This window comes from Melitaea cinxia, chromosome 2, assembly GCF_905220565.1.
Source record: "Melitaea cinxia chromosome 2, ilMelCinx1.1, whole genome shotgun sequence".
In the NCBI taxonomy this organism is placed as follows: Eukaryota; Metazoa; Arthropoda; class Insecta; order Lepidoptera; family Nymphalidae; genus Melitaea; species Melitaea cinxia.
The window spans coordinates 10,495,254-10,517,933 of NC_059395.1; the positions used below are offsets into that span (position 1 = coordinate 10,495,254).

The window sequence follows — 22,680 nt, forward strand, 5'->3', positions numbered from 1 at the left end:
CGTAAGAGGTGACTAAGGGATAACACAGTTTCACTACCACCTTGAAACTTAAAAAGCCGACCGATGGCGGTATAACCATCCAACTGCTGTCTTTGAAATACACAGGCCGAAGATAGGCAGCAGTGTCTTCAGTGTGACAAAGCCCGCCCTATGGTACCAACCCGCGCGTGATGATTATGGGCAACACACGAATTCACGCCATTTTTGGTGCAAGCTTGTGGAGGCTTATGTCCAGCGGTGGACTGCGATAGGCCGAAGTGATGATGATGATGATGACGAGTTTAATATTAAATCAAATATTATAGATACTTAATTATATGTTGTTTAGGCACAAAAATATATAAATTTCTTATAAAATATGCTAAATAGTTTTTATTACTAAGTGTATTTTTATTAAAGACAATTCGTAAAAATTTATATTAAAGATCAATATGTTTAATTATTAATGTTTATTCAACATTTTCCTTTATATTTACTTGGTGAGCAAATTTTTACAGCTAATTAATTTTTTTATTGGTGGGCTAAAATGCAAAAAGAGATATGAAATATTTTCTTTTAATCCAAAGCTAATTTATTGTAAACCTTTTATCAAAAGAAATAATCATTCTGCATAACAACAATAAAAAATTGTCATAATTGACTACTAGTCACTTTACTTTATAATATAAAAAGACAAGTCAAAATTTTTATAATGTTACTGTTGTATTTTTTTTTTATTAAAAAAAATTAACAATTATTTGTTCTGAAGCTTACTTGTCTGCTTTATATTAAAAAGACACTTTACTTGTCCTTAAAACTATGAAATATAAATTGTGCAGCCTTATACTAATATTATTGTACTAAACATTGAACAATCAATAAAAATCACTTTTTTTCCAATTGTTTACAAAAGACAATGTGACATAATGCCTCAATACTATCATATCAACTTAATATAAAAAAATATATATTATATTTAATTATTATTTCAAATAATTCAAGATTAGTCATTTTTACGTGAATAAAAATTATAATTGAAATATAACGTAAATCTTATTTAAAGAATTATTAGTAATGGAAGAATCTAGATCAACAGTGCAGACTATTAGCCTAGTTCAGATCGTAACAAAGTAAATGAGGACAATATGTCTAACAAACAAATATTATCATGCTTTAGCATATTTAAACACAATTATCTGAAAGAAATCTAGATAAAGTACTATATAGGTGTATTGTTTAACAATTTATAAGGTATAGAGGACTAAAGTTAGTGGAATGTCAGGTTGTCGAAAATAAATAATTATTGCAGTGGACAAAAGATATGTTGACTTTATGTTTAATCTAGGATTAATCATCCACTGAGTCAGTCTTTTGATATTGTTTAGTCAGTGAACACACGATTATGACATTTTAAAATGCAGTTATTTTACTGCTATGTCACATTTTAGTAGATGCTTCCAGGGAGCGCAACAATGGTGCGCGAGCCATATACTAGAATCTGTCCTTAGATGCGTGTAGGTCCGGGTTGGTGAGATACTGAAGTTCTTGTAATTCCTGGAATTTTCCATGGTCTCGAATATGAGCATAATTAGCCGATAAGCACATCAAGTAATGGACTAAACTCAATATGACTAGCAAACACGATACCATCGCTAAGATAAACATGAACTCTGCTTTTTCAACGTAATCCTTACAAAATACTTTTATTTTGTGCGCTTCGCAAATTTTCATGTCTTCCTGTTTAACAGAAGATGGAAACATGAAGTCAAATTGGGTAAAATCGATGCATGTCGATAAGTCGATATTTTTCGGTTTCGAACACAGTTTCCAAAATATTGTAAATAGGAATGTTGTTATGACTAAAAAGCCCAAGAGAATCAGCCATATGAAGGTTAAAATATACGTTATAATCATAAAGACTGCGCAAGATATCCTTCCGCCGACTCGAGCTCTCCATGCTCTGTACACCTTTTGTCTTGTAGCACCTGTTGTAAGACATCCCAAACATAACAACATGAAACCTAGTGCTGCCATACAAGCGCTTCCTACGATGAATATCATTTGAAGTGCTTCTATGAATATTAAACGAAAGTGAAAAACTTCGTCAAACATCAATATTGAGAGCGCTGATCCACGGTACATGGTACCACAAAATACCCCCACGCCCAAACAGCACATTATCGTTGCTATAAGAGTGGCATGAGGAACCCTCGTAAGACATGCTTGACACGCATCACCCATCGTTGATACCACTTTTTTACTCTTTTTCACTTTCACTTCATAGATAATTACTATATTTTAAAACACCGTAAAACGTATTTTCAATATAATACCTTTCGAATGAGTCAAATGTTGTGAAACTTGAAAGTTGAAAGACAAAGTGCCACAAATACACAGATAAGAAAATCTCAACAATAATAAAATATATCTATGATAATATATGTTTCTAAGTATCATGTTCAGCTATTTTTATTGTCACACTGTAATTTATTATACAATGTGTATATTTATATTATTTAAAGTTTTTATAATGACTCTTTGTAAAAAAGAATTTACAATATTTTATTGATATATTTTGGTACAAGTATTTTAAGTGACGTTACGATTATGCTGTTAATAATCTGTGGTAGTATCTTTATCTCTATAATATCTATTTGTATTAAGGCTGGTTGTCATAGGCTGGTTGTACTTAATAGAGTCTTGAATAATATTTTAGTTGCATGTAGCATGTAAAACGATTTGTCTTTGATTTTTAACATAAGAAAACAAGTCGCATGAGTCGAAAAATCATAAAACATGTTTTAAAGTTATACTTTATGTATTAAACTTAATTTAAGTATTTGTCTATAAAAATTAAAATTTGATAGTATTTTTTCTATCTCTCAAGTATTCTGATTATTTTAATAAGTACCTCTGTCTTTCAATCTTTTTTAGCTAACTACATATTTTAGATTTTTAGCTCGCTTACGACGCTTACGTGACATTTAATAATTGCCAAAAATGTTGTGTAACCAAGCTTTATTGCAACTGCCACGTTAAAATGACACATACACACTATCATTTATGATTATGACAGATTGATTGATAAACATTAAAGTAATCAATTGAAATATTTTCCATCTATTATTGCTTAGTTAATATTAAAGTGGTATGTAAATAATTTATCAGTGGTATGGTTACAAAGTTTACAACGTATTCAAAAAATGGAGACCTTATACCTTCAAACAACTCAATTAATACAAGAAACTACGGATTTGTTTCACAAATTAGACAACGAACCAGATGGGGAAAAAATTGAAATTGCTATCCAGTCAAAAATTAATGCAATTAGTGCGTAAGTTTCGATTTTTTAAATATTTTACCATATAGATAAAATAAATGTAATATTAAATCTATAAATTTTATTTTATATGTTTTATAAAGATATATTAATTCAATAACTTTATTTATCGTTTAACATTTCAGAAACTGTGAGAAATTGGACGTAATGGTCTTTAAAACTCCTATAAATCAGAGGCCAATGGCTAAAATGAGAGTGGATCAATTGAAATATGACAATAGACACATACAGGTAAAATTTTATTTAAAAACTAATATTTTTTGTAATAAATATAATCAACCGTGCTACTTTGGCACAACTGAAAGCCATTAAACCAATCAATCAATAAATATAATTAAAAAGAAAAATGAATTCCTTATTTGCATTTATATGTAAAATAATAAAGGAACTTCGTTCTAATAAAAATACACTATAAAATATTTGCATTAAGGTCATGAAACCTATTTTAGGATCTATTGCACTTTTCAAAAGACACTTTATTTAAATAGGTTGTATATAAACATATATATGTGTATTTTATATAAAAAAAATGTTACATGAGTGCTTCTACATTCAATCATGGTGATATTTACTTACTTCATATTAATCAATGATACGTATAAAGTACTATTTCTATAATTGTTATAATCTTTTTAATAATAAGATAAACTGTAAGTTGTAAGTCAATAGCAACATGACAGATATGTACATTTTAATATCGCTGCAAATATTATAAACAATTGTGATTTTGTTTTTCATTTTCCTTGACTATGTTTTTAAATGTCTCTATTAGGTTATTACATATATACATACATATAATCACACCTCTTTCCCGTAGGGGTAGGCAGAGACCACTTCTTTCCACTTGCTACGATCCTTACATGCTTCTTTCACTTCGTTCACTTTCATTATTCCCTTCATACATGCTCTTCAGTTTAGGGTACTCTCGACCTGGCCTTTTTTCAAGATGTCCCTTATTTGGTCTCGGAACGTCCACCTAGGTCTAGCCCTTCCAACCCTTCCATCCACACTCGCCTTATACACTTTTTTGTCAATCTATTCTTCACTATAGCATACCTTTCTCAATTTTTGTCACTACATCTTCTTTCAGACCACAAAGTTTTCTTATCTCACTATTTCTTATCCTGTCACTCAGTTTAACTACTATCATAATTCTTAACGCTCTCCTCTCAACTGCATGTATTCTGCTTTCATGTTTCTTTTGCCATACCCCACTTTCAATTGATTCAACATGAGTGTCAGAACCAACACCCCCTCATACACAGCCAAACGAGCCTTGTTAGTCACCCTCCGACTGCTCATAAAGGAGTGCAAAGCTCCATTCACCCTGTTTCGTGCATTCACTCTTCTTTCAATATCACTCCCACACTTTCCATCTCATGTAACATTTGAACCCAGATACACAAACTCATTTACCTGTTCAATTTGTTCATCTGCAATCACGATATTGCAGCCTGTCACTGCCTCATCTCTTTCAAACACCATCACTTTCGTCTTCTTTACGTTCATCTATATTCCCTTTCTTACAAAAGCTCCACTCATATCAGTTACCATCTCCTGCAACTCCTCGGGCGAAGACGCAAGTAATTTTGATCATCAGCATAGAGAAGACATTTGACAAGTAACTCATTCATTCTCAACCCATTTTCATTCTCTTTTAAATTTGTCAAACAATTGTCCATGAATAGATTAAACAGCCACGGTGACACTACACATCCCTGTCTAACACCTTTTTCGATATTAAACCATTCAGTGTATGCCCCATTTATCCTCACACAAGCACTAGAATCCCTATAAAAAGATTGCAATGCTTGTATGAGGTCTCTGCTCACACCATTCACGGACAATGCTGACCACAATTCATTCCTCATCACTCTATCATAAGCCTTTTCTAAATCCACAAACGCGCAATAGACTTTTTTGTTTTTGGCCAAACACTTTTTGGCTATGCACCGCAAAGAAAAGACCTGATCCGTACATCCCATTCCCTTTCTAAATCCCGCTTGTGCATCCCATACTTTATCGTCTGTTTCATTCACAACCCTCTCAATCAACACTTTTGCATACAATTTACCGACAACGCTGAGGAGGCTTATACCGCGGTAATTCCTGCAGTCCTGCTGTGACACTTTTCCCTTGTACAATGGGACGATTACGGCTCTGCACCAGTCTTCCAGTACTAGCCCATTTCGCCAGCACAAATTGAAAAGGCGGTACAGCTGGCCCGCCACTATGCCATGTCCAGCCTTTCAGCATTTCGACGCTAAACTTGTCATACTCTGCAGCCTTACCTAATCTCATACTTTTCAACGCTTTCACTATTTCATCCATGCTTATCTCACTTTCACCCTTTATATTCTCTTCCATGGAAGGTGCCGTATGTTCTACCTGCACTTCCTCTCTTTCGAACAAACTTAGGTTATTATTTAAAATTAAACAATAAATATTGTACTAAAACTTTATACCTTTATGAGATAAATATTCTACTAAACTTATCGAAAATATTTTTATGTATTTATATTGATTTATCAAGAAAAATGATCTTACAATTTAAATTGTTTTTGTTCAAAATATTATCATACACAAGATAATTATACGTTTAACTAAAGGTAATTACAACATGCAAAATTATTAATGCATATTATTTATATGTGGTTTGAGGTTATTTTTATTTATTTACAGGCGTCACTAAACAATGCTCAGAACAAGAGACGCAGACGTGAGCAAGAGAAGGCAGAGCGAGAACAGTTATTGAGCAGAAGGTTTGGTCACGACCACACAGCTATCACTGTGGACTACTTGGCTCAGGAACAGAACTCCTTGCATAATTCACATAGGAATGTTGACGAAATGTTGCATACAGGTTTGAATTTCATACATTTCCATTTCTTAGTAAGTTTTTTTATTCAGTGTACACTGATACACTCTGTGCCTATAATAAGCAACTTTAATGTCTATATGTAAACAATAACTAAGTGATATACAAACTATTAGTATTATTTTGGAGCAGGAGTCAGACCTATGATTCTGGACAGTAAAACACATGTATTTTGATGAATTTGTCTTTTCACATTCACTACTAAATATTCAAAACCATTTAGATGTGTTTGATATTAATAGCCAATACATGTAAGAGATGAAATAAAGTTCAGTTATTATATTAGTGATTATGCTAAATATAACAAACAATATCACGTAAGGTTATATACTTTTCTTTCACTTTGGGACATAGAATATAAATAATAGATTGAAAAAAAAATTTAAAAAGCAACTTCGAATTCTATGTTGAGAAATATGTAAAGCAATGATGCCAGTTTTTAATGGATTGCTTTAAATGAATAACAGGTGCTATAGAGAAACGATGTTCATATTCTTATCTTGTTGTGCAATTTATTTCCGTGCCTCCTGTGATAAGTGATCATCATCTCCCTGCCCTTGATAAGTGATACAAGTCTAAAATCATCATTTTACAGGAGAGCAAAAACAAATTTTCAAAAATTTATTAATTTTTTTTTTAATTTATTTTACTTTAAAATTAGCTTAGGTACAAAAAAATTTTTTGAGTTATATTTTTTTTAATGCCCACTTTAAAATCACAAAAGGCTATAACTGAACTTATATCACTTATCACAGTAAGCACAAATATTGATTTTGTTTTGAATTGCTATTTATATGATATTCCTAGAATATAAAATTTATTTTAATTTCTTTAAGTATAATGAAATAATTGTTTTGTAATTAATAGAAATTTTTTCAAAGTCTAATCATCCTTGTATGTGAAAGAGAGAGAGAGAGAGAAATGTAAGCGATTCAACCATTACTAGAAATTGCTAAAAATAATTTTAACAAAAAAAAACCGACTTCAAAAAGGAAACTAAAAAGTGAAAAATAAATTCACTTAGTACAAAGTAATTCGTATTTTGATTAAGTAAATCAGAAATGATTAAATAAATATTTTATAATTTTGAAGTCGGTGCCAAATAAAACAATAACTACTCTAGTATCTACTCGTAAGTTGTATTCAGTTTTCTTTCATAATTTGTTTCATTGACTATTAGGTTGAATACTGTTATTGTTTTGACATATCTTATAATATTTTTTGTACTTGTTTACTGTGTGTGTGTTGTTTGTATTTGTTATTGTAGCCAGGTTGTTGTAGTATTTACTTGGCACCAACTTCAAAATTATAAAATATTTATTTAATCATTTCTGGTTAACTAAATCAAAATACGAATTACTTTGTACTAAGTAAATTTATTTATCACTTTTTAGTTTCCTTTTTGAAGTCCCTTTTTTTTTTGTTAAAAATTATTTTATTTTACAATTTTTAGTGATGGGTAGACCTAACAAGGATGCTTTTTCTCTTATGTCGGGGGTTCGGAAACATACACAATACACAAGCACAAACACCCAGATCATGACAAACATCTATATGGCAAATACAAATGTCTGTCGTGCCCGAGGATTGAACCCAGTAACGCCAGCGCAACAGCCGGTGCTGTGACCGCTGCGGTAACGCGTCGGCATACTATGAGTAAAGTTCGCTATCAGGTGTACGTAATAACAACCGGGACTGACAGCCTAGCGTGTTCTCCGAGGCTAGGTTGGGAGAATCACAAGGATTAACAACTAGACCGAAAATAAATATTTTTATAAACATAAATATCCACTCCGAGCGGGAATAGAACCTGCGACCGTCGGTGTTTAAGCGCCGCCGACACGGCACATGCACCATTATATCAAAGCGGTCGTCAAACAGCAAAAGGTAACTGCTGTAAATTGTTGAGAAATTCCCTCGAGTGTTTATGGGCTCCATCATCAAACCTGGTCCTGCGACACAGATGATCACACAGCAGGTAATTGCTATAAATCGTTGAAAAGTTCCCTCGACTATCTTCCGTCTCCATCATGAGACTTTAATGGCACTTGTAACTCATATAGGTGCAAAGTTCTCATCAATAGAAACGAATTAAGTTCAAACAGCAGGTAATTGCTATAAGTCGTTGAAGAGTACCCTCGACTATCTTTCGTCTCCATCATCAGACTGAAATGGTACTTATAACTCATATATATGCAAAGTTCTCATCAATAGAATCGAATTAAGTTCAAACAGCAGGTAATTGCTATAAATCGTTAAAGAGTTCCCTCGACTAACTTTTGTCTCCATCATCAGATTGTAATAGCACTTATAACTCATACAGGTGCAAAGTTCTTATCAATAGAAACGAATTAAGTTCAAAAAGAAGGTAATTGCTATAAATTGTTGAAGAGTTCCCTCGACTATCTTTCTTCTCCATCATCAGATCGACTCCAGGACCTTTATTAAATAGTAGTGCTTTATAGTACTTAATGAAAACATGATTAAATTTACTAGTCACCCTTACGATTTTTGAAAGTTTCCCTCGATTTCTCTGGGATCACATCATCAGATCCTAGTTTCCTTATCATGGTACCAAACTATGAATATCCTTCCAACAAAAAAAGAATTATCAAATTCGGTTTATAAACGAAGAAGTTATCTCCGAACATACATAATATATATATATATATATATATATATATATATATATATATATATATATATATATATATATATATATATATGGTCGAATTGAGTAACCTCCTCCTTTTTTTGAAGTCGGTTAAAAAGAAGTAGACATCTATTACTGTGTTTATCATTCTGTCTAAATATTGCAGTATAACATACAATTATACAGAGAAAAATATAAATTTGTTAACAACTGCTCTGGTGTAGTGGTGTGTGTAGCCTCCTAAAACACTGACGGTTAAGCTCCAATCTTACTCCTAAATGGAGAATGAGGCCTATACCAAGGGATGAGATGTTATGGGCTGAAGTGTAATATAAATTTATTAAAGTCAATGCATGTGACAAACAATTGATGTAGTCAAAAAGATAAGATAAATAATAGAAAATGTGTATTTGTCTGAAATAAAATAGTAAAATTTAAATAAATGATAATACAATATAATCAAAACTGGTTGTATGCTATTTTTTAACCGACTTCCAAAAAAGGAGGAGGTTCTCAATTCGACCGTATATATATATATATATATATATATATATATATATATATATATATATATATATATATATATATATATATATATATATTTTATGTATGTTACATCAGAACTTTTGACCAGGTAGACCGATTTCGACAAATTTTGTTTTAATCGAAAGGTGGTGTGTGCCGATTGGTCCCATTTAAATTTATTTGAGATCTAACAACTACTTTTCGAATTATATCTAATAATGCGTTTTTACTTGACGCTTTTTTCGTCGACCTACGTTGTATTATACCACATAACTTTCTACTGGGTGTACCGATTTTGATAATTCTTTTTTTGTTGGAAAGGGGATATCCCTAGTTTAGTACCATGATAAGAAAACCAGGATCTGATGATGGGATCCCAGAGAAATCAAGGGAAACTCTCGAAAATCCGCAATAACTTTTTACTGGGTGTATCGATTTTGATAATTTTTACTTTAATCGAAAGCTGATGTTTATCATGTGGTCACATATAAATTTTATCGAGATCTGATAACTACTTTTTGATTAATCTTTGATAACGCGTATTTACTTGACATTATTTTCGTCACCTTGCGTTGTATTATACCTCATAACTTTTTACTGGGTGCACCGATTTTGACGTTTCTTATATAAATTAAAAGCTACTATTCGTCCGTGGTCCCATTCAAATTTAATTGAGATTTGATTAGTAATTTGTGAGTTATATCTAATATTGCGTATTTACTTGACGGCTTTTTCGTCACCCTACGTTGTATTATACGTTATATCTTTTTACTGGGTACACTGATTTTGATCTTTTTTGTATAAATTAAAAGCTAATACTTGTCATGTCGTCCGTTTTAAATATGATTGAGATATAATGAGCAATTTTTGAGTAATCTTTGATGACACGTATTTACATGACGATGTTAAGACGACTGTGGTCATGTTCAATACTTTGCCACAACGCCATCTATCAAAATTTAATGAAATTACTTCGTTCACTATCGATCAAATTACAATATTCCACTAGAGTAGAGAGTAGCAGTTTATTCGTTATAAATATATTTGAGCTTTTAATTTTTGAGTTATCGCTAATACTGGGTATTTACTTGGCTATTTTATGTCGACCAACGTTATATAAACCTCATTACTATTTTACTGGGTGGACCGATATCGATGATTCTTTTTTTAATCGATAGGTGGTGCTTGTCATGTGGTCCCATTTAAATATAATTGAGATTTGACTCGAACTTTTTGAGCTATATCTGATATGGCGTATTTACTTGACTGTTTTTGGAGTTTTCTCCTTAAGAATCGATTTTCATTTAAGGCTCCGGAATGAAAAAATTGAACAGAAAATCTACTGAACGAATGACCTTGGTAGAGATGGCGTTCAGGCGTTTTCTAATAACGCAATTAGGTTCCGACAGATGGCGTTATTGGATTCATTTATTTACAATTTGATATAGTAATAATATATTTCTTAGACTAGTAAGCCTTTTTGTGCCTATTTAGACAGTTGATCTGAAGGGGTAAACTCCAGTCGTGCATCGGAGCTGTGTGAAAACATGAACATTACATATTTTTAATAAAAAAAACATAAACCGTAATTCAATATAAATCCGCTTCAACTAAAAAACCCGCCGTAATAAGCGATGTCAGCGCTTCGCGCGAATCGACGACAGGCCTTTTATGAAATTTCTGCCTACAATCGCTAACAAAATGTTAGAAATAACAGTAGAACATTATATAATTCTACAATTTTATAATGTCACGTTATATGGAATACGAACAAAGTATTACTATTTTTTCGTCGATCTACGTTGTATTTACTCTGCGATGTAATTGAAGTCGGTTTTTTTTTTGTATATAATTACAAAGATTCTAGATATTAGACACTACAAAGTTGTGGATATCGCTATCAATATAATTTACCTGACATGAAAATAATGAATATAAAAACCAGTACATCTTATCACTACATAGTATAAATTCGCTTCCCGCTGTCTGTATACTTAGATCTTTAAAACTACGCAACGGATTTTGATGCGGTTTTTTAACCGACTTCAAAAAAGGAGGAGGTTACTCAATTCGACCCTATATATATATATATATATATATGAAGCGATTATGATAATTCTTTTTTTGTTAGAAAGAAGATATCCCGAGGAAACCAGGATCTGATGATGGAATCCCAGAGAAATCGAGGGAAACCCTTGAAAATCCGCATAACTTTTTACTGGGTGCACCGATTTTGATGATTTTTAATTTAATCGAAAGCCGATGTTTATAATGTGGTCACATTTAAATTTCATCGAGATCTGATTACAACTTTTAAGAGTAACCTTTGAATTATCTTCGTATTAACTTGATTATTTTTTCGTCTATACGTTACACGTTGTATAACTTGTCGATGTAATTGAAGTCGTTTTTTTTTCGTTTGCAAGCAAACACAATTATCTTTAGTAAATAGAGTGATTTCAGAGGAAGGTTTATATGTATGATACATGAGTAATATAGTAGAGGAACACTGATAGTTTTTGCACCCGTGCAAAGCCGGGGTGGGTCGCTAGTATATATAGTATATACATGAAAATAAATCGCAAACTCGAGAATGCCTGGACCAAATTTTTAGATTTTTTAAAATAATTTTTAGGTTCTTGCGGGATAGATAAAATATGAAAATTGTGCAGCAAAATAGAAAATTTTAGAAAACGTAACAATCATTTAAATTGCACGCATTTGAAAGTTTGCCAGATAGGAAAACATTTGTCTGGTCGCTAGTACATATACAAATAAGTATAAATATAAAGTAACATGGTTTATGGAATTTCAAAAGGAAAATTTCAAAAAGTTTTTGCTTACGCATAGTATGATAATACATTATTTCTATGTATAGGTTCTATAAATAACTAATATTCAATATAGATGGTGTTGTAGTATTTAATTACTATGCATTAGTTACAAAGTTGTAGATATAAATTTACATCTTCAAATCATGCAAGTGATAAAAAAAAAAGAAATATAATAGTAAAAAAAAAAATAACTATGTTTATGAAATTACGAAAGACTTATTTTTAAAAGTGTATTCTTATGTGTAGGTAAAAGTATTTATCCAAATTTAAATTTGTTTTTTCTTCTTAATAGCAAATTAGTAGTGACTCAAAAAATACGTTGCTTCAAATACCAATAGTAGTCAGTACTGTTTGAGTTTTAATGACAGGTAGGATAGATTCAGGCTGTAACATCCCACTGCTGGGCAAAGTCCTTTCTCTCTATCTAAGTTCCAGTTTTAGTCGCAGTGATAAAACAACATAAACGAATATACACATGCATACAAACATGACTTATATACTTAAAGCACATAAATTAGTTTTTAATATATGTTTAGTGGAAATATAAATAATATGACGTTTTAATTGCTCATATCTCGTGTATAGAACGTGTTATTACTACTTCTGTTTAAGTGACTGATTTTTAACTTTTATACACATCGTTTTCCTGTAAACCTGCGATCAATATTAGTATGTATGATAAATATTATTCTCCGTAATCGTGTTTTTCATATGCGAACCGTGCAATGATATAATCGATTGTTGTCAAATTGAACAACAACGTCAAGCTATATATTTACTTCACAAGTTTTAATGTATTCTATTTATTATTTACCATGAATGGAAAAGTTTTATTTTATTAAAATTATTTGGTATATTATTATTATTATTGTCACATCTATTTTTGGGGAAACTATAATTTTACATTTTACATCACAGACATTTAATAAATATTCATTCACCAATTGGTTTTATTCAAAATTTAAAATAGTATTTTAGCTTTAAATCAATTTCAATGCTAAAAAAAATCACATGATCAATGGACGATCTTTAATTCTATTTATGTACATAGAAACAGCAATAAAAACGTCTACTACAGATGTATACAGTTTCGATTGTAATTAGGTATTTCGCATTTATTAGTTACATTTTTAATGTTTTTTTATCCTACAAATTTTTAAAGTATATTTCAAGGCAAGAGCGTTAAGATAAATGACGAGTATATATAAATATTCCGTCATTTTTCAAACGTAATATTTACATACATGATTTTTCGTTCAAATAAACACTATACTAATATTGTTGTTAATGTATTTCATATAACGCTAATTTGCAACGTTGAGTTGAATTGAATACCTTAAGGTATACTGTTTTTTTTTTAATATCGATTGAATTAAAATGTGATACTACAAATCTACATTAGATCAGGGCTTTTTAAGCCTTTGAAAATGGTAAAAGTGAAAAAAAATTCTACTAGGATGAAACCCATTGGAAAAGAAAGAGAATACAACGAAAATGAAAGGAAATAGTATATTTCATTACAAGTGTGGAAAGGCTGTCATTGCAAAGCCGAGGCGCAGCCGAAGGCGAGGGTTGACAGTAGGAACAAGTTACAATGACGGTTCCGTTAATACAGTTGCGAAAAAATGAAGCAATTTAATACAAAAAATTTCTGAAAAATGGCGCCAACCGTAGAATATAAGCAGAGTTTTTTTTTTCTTCACCCATTCTGGCAGGCAAAGGGACCTATGCCCAAATCTTCAGTAGAAGTTTTTTATTGATATGAAATGAAAATGAAATTTAATGAGATGAAATGAAATGAAACCTAACCAAACTCATTCAATGAAATCATTAAATCTAAAATTGAAACAAATTAGTAGCTTCTTTTTAGAAATATACGTATTTGCATAAAAATGAATGAATATATATATATATATATGAATCATAAAAACTTCTATGATTTTTTTTAGTAAAAACTTCATGGTTGGTTTTTCTTTTTAATAGACATTATTTTGACAGTTGGGAAAGAGAACGCACGAGTTCGGGAAAGGTAAAAAAAAAGCACGAGTAATAAGCTCACATCCCGAACGCTATACGTCCCTGCAATACGCTACTTTTTGAAGATTCCATTACATACATACATACAACCCAAGATAATAAAAGCGTGGTAAAAATGATTCATTTCATTCTTCTCACAATCAGCCTAATTTGTACTATTGTCAGTTTATCTTAACTCTGGCTATGGCATTTATAAATTATGCCATTAAAATGACAAAAACGCGAAAATAATAAAATGAGATTTGTTTGAATATTTAATTAGAATAAATATATTTTACTGTATATTTATGAAGTTATTTCAATCTAACCTTTGCCACTTATTGACTACGTATCAACCTTCACTGTTCATTTGATGTTTTATAATATTCTTATTACGTATAACGATTTTTATAAGCTTATAGCTTACAAAGAGCGACAAACGCTTGATCATTTCCGTAAACACATTTAGGGATATATTACTAACGCATTTATACAATTTTCGATCATCAGATTTTTTTTGTGTTTACCTGCCGAAAAACTGCTATAGAAAGAAAAGGAAAATATAATATTTTATAAATAAAGTAATGAATAAAACGCGTTGGTGCAACGGTCACAGCACTGGTTTGTGGCTGTTGCGCTGGCGGTTGCGGGTATGATCCCCGCACATGACAAACATTTGTATTGGGCATACAGATGTTTACCGTGGTCTGGGTGTTTGTGCAGTCCTTGTGGGTCTCCCCACCGTGCCACGGAGAGCACGTTAAGCTTTCGGTCCTAGTTGCTATCATGTTCACCTGATAGGGATCGTTACTCATAGTAGGGATATATATATCCGCCAACCCGCATTGGAGCATCGTGATGGATTACGCTCTGATCCTTCTACTACATGGGGAAAGAGGTCTATGCGCAGCAGTGGGATATTACAGGCTGAAGCTAATAAATAAAATATGATATTGTAGTTAATTTACGACAACTCCATTGTCATTTTATAAAAACCAATAACTGGTTAAATGACATTTGCGCGACTTACAAAATTAGTAGATATAATGGAAAATATATTTATATAAATAATATATATAATAATATATATAATAAATATATTTATATCCATATACATCATCCTATTTTTTATTTTTCTTTCTTGAGAATTCTTTTTTCACAGTCGAAATATTCATTTACAGTGTAGGAGGTACCAGTCTGCTTTTTTTTATAATTCGAATCTGGTGTGAAAAGTTTTTATTTCTTTTTATAAAAACAAGTATATCTGTTCGTTACTAATTCTTTTATTTGTATTGCTATTAAAAATACTGTTATATCTAATTGATAAAATATGTAAATGAAATTGTAACCAGTCAATGCCTGTACATGAGAGATATGTATTTAGTAAATACGAAGTACAGCAGTCATTCTAAATATATTAGAAGCCAAAACAATTATTTTCAGTTTTCGTATAATCGAAAGTCTAACAAGAGAAAAGAGGATAATCTGTTTTTTTTTTTTAATGACAGAAGAAGAAAATCTTAAAATTTAAAGTTTTACATTTCTTTCATAGAAGAGTAACAGTTTTTAAATTCATTCGCCTAGAACAAATTACTTTTTTAATTAAGTTTTAAAAATTATTTTTGTTTTATTTACTAAACGATAGATTACGAAACATAACTAATTAATTTAATCTTAGACTTCGTATTAACCAAGAATAACAATCGTGTAAAATCGTATTTGGGTTTATAGATCTATTTGTCTCTCTGACTATGTGACCTGCGTATTTAAAATTGTATGTTTATAACTCGGAAACCCCGTACGTAGATCAGTTATCTAGATGGCAGAATCTAGATGGCAAAGGCAGAATAACTCAAGCTGCTTTCTATTCCGTCATTCCTAACTGAAAATAAATTACGCGGATGAAAATAAATAAATATTTTCAATCCATGGACAAAGATTAAATTTACTAAATTAAGTTTCAAGTGAATTCACTTGAATGTGTTTTTTGAAATGACCTTTATTTCAGACAATTGTCTCGTGTATTTCTTTTTTTCAATGAAGAGACCCGCATAGCTTGGGAGCCGCTCGAATATTTGTACAGATGCCCTTTGACATTGACACAATGTGCTTACTCATGTGCTCCTTTACTGTATATGTCGTATAGTATACGCGTCAAAGACAAAAGGGATAACCGTTACTATAGATGTTTAATTGTACCATAACTCTTGGATTATACAGCTTTTGTTAAAATGCCACAAAATACAATTATTATATATTATTATTATTATATTCGGGTGAATTTTTTTTTCTTAAAAAGGTTTTTTTTTTACCGTGTAGGTTTAAACAAAAGCTTAAAACTTTTTAGTGATAACAAAGCTCAATTTTGTAATAATAAAAAAATTGGTACCAATTTGATCACTACAGCGAAAACTTGAATTAAACCAAACAATAGCTTGAAACACTAAACTGAGTTGATCGTGGCGCTCGTAACTGTGTCGGAATATAGGTTATTGTAAAAGAATCATCGAAAATATTTCTTGTCAAGCGATTAGTTACAGAAAATAATATAGGAAATGTTCTTAGGAACTTAGGGTCTTGTTTTTTTTTCCTTCGCTCTTCTAGTACAGAAAGACAAGACCACGACTAATGGCATCTTTATCAACATTATAATTAGATATGTTGATTATGTCGATGTCAAAACTTCTCATAATTTTTTTTTCATTAGCGTGTCTGATACGCACTGCCGTGTGTCAAACTGTCACACCTTGTCAGAATCCTTACTTCCTGCCACTTGTAAATTTGCTATCTTTAAATTAAATAGATATTTTTAAGGTAATCACACTCCCTACTTTGGCCTCATTTTTGATTTCCTTCACGCATTGATTGTTGTTAAACGCACGCCTATTTTACGTACCTATACCTAAAAATATTGTGTCTAAAAGTCAAAGTCATTCTGGGGACCGTGATATTAGTTGTTTCGAGTCTTGGAACTTTAAAATGTTTAAAATTTCTTTATCTAGAAATTAAATCGTGAAGCAACGATTTACTCAAGGATGTTGATGTCTCAGTTATATTATATAGGTTCATAGTTGCGTGTATGCCCACCATTAATAACACAAGTCTCCTAAATTACGAGTCTTTATAAAAACTTCAAAATAAACTATATTTAAAAACGCAATGATAAGTTAAAAATTAACTTAAAGTGAATATAAAAACATTAAATAATTAAAATATTATTGTTTCAAAAACGACTATTGCATATTATTTTTCGCATTCAAAAGAAACTTAATACAATAAGTAATCGCTACTTGTAGGTACAATTAAAAATTAAAGTATGTATAAATCAAAGTACGCATTTTTAAATGACCTTTCGAAAATTTACCAAACATGATGCGATGCTATAATAATGCTATAAATATTTAGTGTTATTCAGTAGGTAGATTAAATAGTAAATGTTAATTGTATGTACGTAATATTACGAGAACGGTATACGGTATTATAAAAAAGTAAATATATAGGTCCCGTCATAAATCCACCAGCGATCAGGTGGCAAGGCCGTGTATGTTTAGCTCGTTGTTTTCTTTTAATTTATTTAATTATTTAATAGTTAAAAGTGTCTCTAATATGAGTTATGTGTAGTGTAAGAACTTTAAAAGACTTACCACATTTTTGATGGGCCACTATGACGGATTTCAGCACGACACTTCACTCGTAAACCAGGTATTAATTTTTATGTCTTTTCTACTACGTAGAGTAGTCGTTTATTAAAAATTAAACTATATATTGACCATATAAATAAAATACTAGATTTCAAAGTCACCGCACATGAGATCAGCGCGCACAGCGTCTCGCAACTCGTAGTTATGTTATTAAACAACATCATAAGACAAATTAATTCTTAATTATTTAAGTACGAGCTAGTATAGTGATAGTCGTATGTTCTGGCAGCTGATAATACGATTGAAAAGTATAAAACAATTTTCATATTTTATCAGTTGTCAGTTTTCAATTCGAGTGTTCCCACGTGTCGTGAGAGACCTTGCTTTGATGGATGTAATTAATTAGTGCTGGCTTTTTTTACTAAACAACATTTTTAGTTGTGTAACTGGATTTGTAATCAGTCTTTAGTTAGATTTATATTTAACAGGTATATAATTTGTTTTGTTATAATTAAAATGTAAACTACCCCTTGCAGATAGATACATTTTTTGTATACGTATTATCTTTAAGATTTTTTTTTTAAATATTATTGTACATAAAAGTGAAATTGACTGTTAGCAATATCAGATTTCCTTTTTACTAGATGCAAGTAAAATGAAACTATTATTTTTTAAACGCCTTATGTTCATGAAGGAATATTTTTATACGACAACATAAAAATAAGTACCACAAAAATATTAATCGAAATCCAATTCTATTGTTATTTTAACTAACTTAACGCGGAAGGCCGTGGGTATTAACTAGTTTATACATATAGTATATATACACATTTGTATGCATTTACATTATCTACAAGATATCGTCATATCCAGCGTCAATGAAATCTTGTTTTATAATTAAATCAAAAAATGTTGCTTAGACCTTGATAGAACGATCCCTTTGGTATAAAACTATTGGTGAACTAATGTTGTTGTATAAAGTCAATGTCAATACGTAAGAATTTTAGTCATAATTTTCGTGACCGTATCTTTATAAATATTATAATTCCAAGTTTGTAAGGATTAGTGGTTGTTTGCTCTGTTCTGGCGTTAAACTAATGAACCTTGTTATTAAATTTAGTATATAAATAGATGATTGCATGGATTAAAATATAGGTTTAGGTACCTAGTGTACTAAAGCCTATGCGGGTGGATGCAGTTTATTAATTTCCATATCGGTCTACCCAGTTTACAGTGACCTTGCGGCAGTGCTTACCACTACTAATATTTATTTATATGTGTTAATAAATAAGGACATTTATTATAAGAAAAAAATATGTACCTGTATAAGCCGGGTGATTCTTGAATCACAGGCATTATTAAATTTCCTACTTTGGGAACAAAAGACAGGGTGTACATGTTAATTATATTTTTTCATACATTATTTATAAATAGTACATGAAAGTAAGTGTGAGGTCGTACTTAACGGTTAGAAGTTAAAGTCACTTATGTAGGATAAGATCCCGTTTAGGGTAATTGGAAAACGTACAATAACGTTCCAATCAAGTCGAAAATCTATGGCTTATGGAATTTTTTGTTTTGAGTATCATCATTCACGACGATTAGCAAAAGTCAGCTGCTATGACTAGAGGCGTGCTAGAGGCTGACCAGTGGTATCGAACTTACCGATTTTTGTCTCGTGTCGCGGTGTTTGTAGTTAAACTCCTCCGAAACGGCTTGACCGATTCTCATAAAATTTTGTGTGCATATCGGGTAGGTCTGAGAATCGAACAACATCTATCTTTCATACCCCTAAGTTATAAGGGGGGGGGGGGGGGGGTTAAGATGGTTAATAAAATATTATGAAATTTTGTGTGCATATCGGATAGATTTGAGAATCGGCCAACATCTATTTTTCATTCCCCTAAGTTATAAGGGTAGAGAAGGTTGATAAAATATATGGCAAAACAACGTTTGCGGGGTCAGCTAGTTATAATATGTAATTAAGTATTATAATAATGTACTCTTTATTGCACACCAGAAAAATTAGTATTTTACTAACTAAATAACAAAAGAAAAGAATAAAATAACAATAAATTCCATAATTGGGGTTTGAATTTAGGAACTAAAGTTTTAGGTATAGCTTGTCATGAACTGTAATCGAAAAATATATTTCTTATCTAAAATTTAATTTGATTTTGACAACGTTTCTAAAATAAAAGTAGCCTAAGTTACTCCTTATTATATCAGCTATCTGTCAGTGAAAGTGACGTCAAAATCGGTCCAGCTGTATCAGAGATTAGCCGGAACAAACAGACAGACAGACAAAAATTGTAAAATATGTTATTTTGGTATATGTACAGTGTATACATCCATATTCATTCAATAAAAAGCTGTTATTTTAATATTACAAACAGACACTCCAATTTATTAATTATATAGATTAGTGTAACACTATTTTACCATTCATTTCATTCAAATATCAATACATCCACAATGTCCACATTTAGCAGTTATGAGACTGGTGAAGTTGTCGATTGAGTAATATTGACTTTTCAAATCTTTAACATTATTTTAGGTTATATATCGTATATTGTAATATTTGCGACAGACAGCACTGAGGGTATATAACTTTTAATAAGGCACGCAGGTATATATAAATGTAATTACTTATTATAAATAGATAAATATTAATAATAACTATATATAAATAAATATATTAAAAAAACCATTACTAACAGTAACATATATATACTAATGGCCAGTTTCAATACTCTATCTATCTCTAAATTTGCTTACTAGCGATAGATTTTTGACACAATTTATATGGAGTTAACGTCAAAATTCTATCTCTAGTAAGCAAATTTAGAGATAGATAGAGTATTGAAACTGGCCATAAGTGTATATTGTAAGTAGAACATAAGTATACATATATTGTAACTAGGAAATAAGTGTAAATTTAGACAGTAGATTAGATAATAAAAATAATAAAATGTTCAGAAATTATAAATGAATGAATGATAAGTGATCAAAAAGTACTTGTAAGGGAAAAAAGAACCGGCAGCGTCGGACCACGTCCTAAGTTTTACTAGGCAGTCACAGGACTGTCGATCCGTAGTTTTTATGGTAGATCGCCTGTGGTATTAATATAATTATAATGCATGTTTAACAAAAGGCATAGACATTTGGAGCCCGTGGATGGTAATTAAAAAAAATGTAATTACTAACATCCTTTGAAAATGTTATAAGTTGCAAAGGCATTATTAGCGCAAGATATTTTGATATTTTTCTGGCGCCCTATTTTTACATCCTAAAACCAAATCAGGCTTATTACAAAAAATATAATTACCATATGTTCATCCTTTAGACCAGCGATTTTCAAACTATTTAGGACAAAATACCCCTTTTCCAAAACAAACTGATACCTTAGATTCTCATAGTTAAATAGCTTTAAAAATCTCGTCACTTATTTTTTTTTTCCTATTAATTATTAATACAAATTTAAAAACTGCAGCTTTTATTTATATCGACACCTGATAAAAACTTATCACTGGGAATCTTTGGGTTAGACTGTACAAAAGTCAAAATAGAGGACTGGAATATATAAATTTTTGTATTGACGTATTTATTGTAGACAAATCAAAATTCAAGCATTTTGCTTGAAAATGCTTGAAAAAAAAATACATCTGGTTTCTAAAATGATTAGTTTTATATATTTCGCCTTTTAAGCAAACATGTTCGACAAACGCTAATTTTTTACCTAACCAAGAAGGTCAATGTATTTGTTCGAAGAAATACATAATAAAAAATCTAAATGTAATAAAAGTAAAAAACAGCTAAATGAAAAAATTTTCTGTTACAGGGTCAAACATTTTGGACACGCTGAGATATAATCGTGAAACATTAAAAGGTGCTCATCGAAGGCTAATAGACCTTGCAAACACCTTAGGTCTTTCCAACGCCACCATATCCCTCATAGAAAGAAGAGTCTCACAAGACAAATACGTCCTCTTCGGAGGAATGCTCGTCACTCTAGCTGTGATTGTACTGGTGATCATATATCTTGTATAATGTATAGTTATGAGTATTTGCGAAATAAAATCTTTTTAAAGTTCTGCTAAAGGAGAGTTATTAATATAATTATATAAACGTATAGGATATATTTGCGTCATAGCGTTACAAAGAAACTGAAATAGCTTTAAGTATTCATAGTTTTTGAAGAGGAAATATTAAAATGTATTGTTATTATATCTATGACTTTAATTTCTTTATTTGTATTTTACTTTGATTCAACAATAAAAAGTATTATTTATTTAATAAGTAGAGAATATAATTGGAATTCTAGAAAAGTAACAAACCTTGCAGTAGGTAGTAATTAACAATTTAAAATTTCATCTTTATTAAACGTAAGTAAGTAGTTAGAGAGATTATTGAAATTGACTGTTAGGAGTAACTATTATTATAACTACTACCATTATATTAAATTATTAGAAAAGTGCCGATTACTTGCCATTTATCATAATATCTGATAATTATTAGCTAGACCTTTTAAAAAGTTTTGATCTTCAAGAACTTGGTTGTAGAAAAAAATTAAGACATCGATGTTATCTTTATCAAAAACTAGCTGCCCGGACAGACTTCGTTCTTTCAAAAGTTAATTGTAATTTTTTTTAATTTTTTTTTTTTTTTCGTATTAATACCTTCCGTGGGCCTTAAGGAACATACAAAAAATAAATTAGCCGAATGGGTCGAGTCGAACTCGAGTTATGGCGCTTAGCAACATTCATTTTTATTTATATAGAAGATGACAGGTAGGGGTCAAAGTAACGAGTTGT

The 22,680-nt window shown here is 30.7% G+C and overlaps 2 protein-coding genes and 1 long non-coding RNA gene across 4 annotated transcripts; 2 read left to right on the top strand and 1 right to left on the bottom strand.

The window, feature by feature from the left end:
* Nucleotides 1-1,299: 1,299 nt before the first annotated feature.
* Nucleotides 1,300-2,220, bottom strand: LOC123660384 (neuronal membrane glycoprotein M6-b). The gene has a single exon (XM_045595478.1). The coding sequence runs from the start codon at nt 2,218-2,220 to the stop codon at nt 1,471-1,473; it is 750 nt and encodes a 249-aa protein (XP_045451434.1). The 3' UTR covers nt 1,300-1,470.
* Nucleotides 2,221-3,018: 798 nt separating this feature from the next.
* On the top strand, nt 3,019-22,095 carry LOC123664619 (probable Golgi SNAP receptor complex member 2). 2 transcript variants are annotated; one of them, XM_045599140.1, is made up of 4 exons: nt 3,019-3,313; nt 3,445-3,550; nt 6,002-6,182; nt 21,708-22,095. In XM_045599140.1, the coding sequence occupies exons 1-4, from the start codon at nt 3,183-3,185 to the stop codon at nt 21,914-21,916; spliced, it is 627 nt and encodes a 208-aa protein (XP_045455096.1). In that variant the 5' UTR covers nt 3,019-3,182; the 3' UTR covers nt 21,917-22,095. The 2 variants fall into 2 exon arrangements, 1 of the variants encoding a protein (XP_045455096.1); XR_006744857.1 differs by lacking the exons at nt 3,019-3,313; nt 3,445-3,550; nt 6,002-6,182 and adding an exon at nt 17,635-17,927 and having other exon boundaries at nt 21,708-21,749.
* On the top strand, nt 12,612-14,534 carry LOC123664628. The gene is made up of 2 exons (XR_006744858.1): nt 12,612-13,060; nt 14,208-14,534. It is a non-coding gene; the product is annotated as an uncharacterized LOC123664628 (long non-coding RNA).
* Nucleotides 22,096-22,680: the final 585 nt, after the last annotated feature.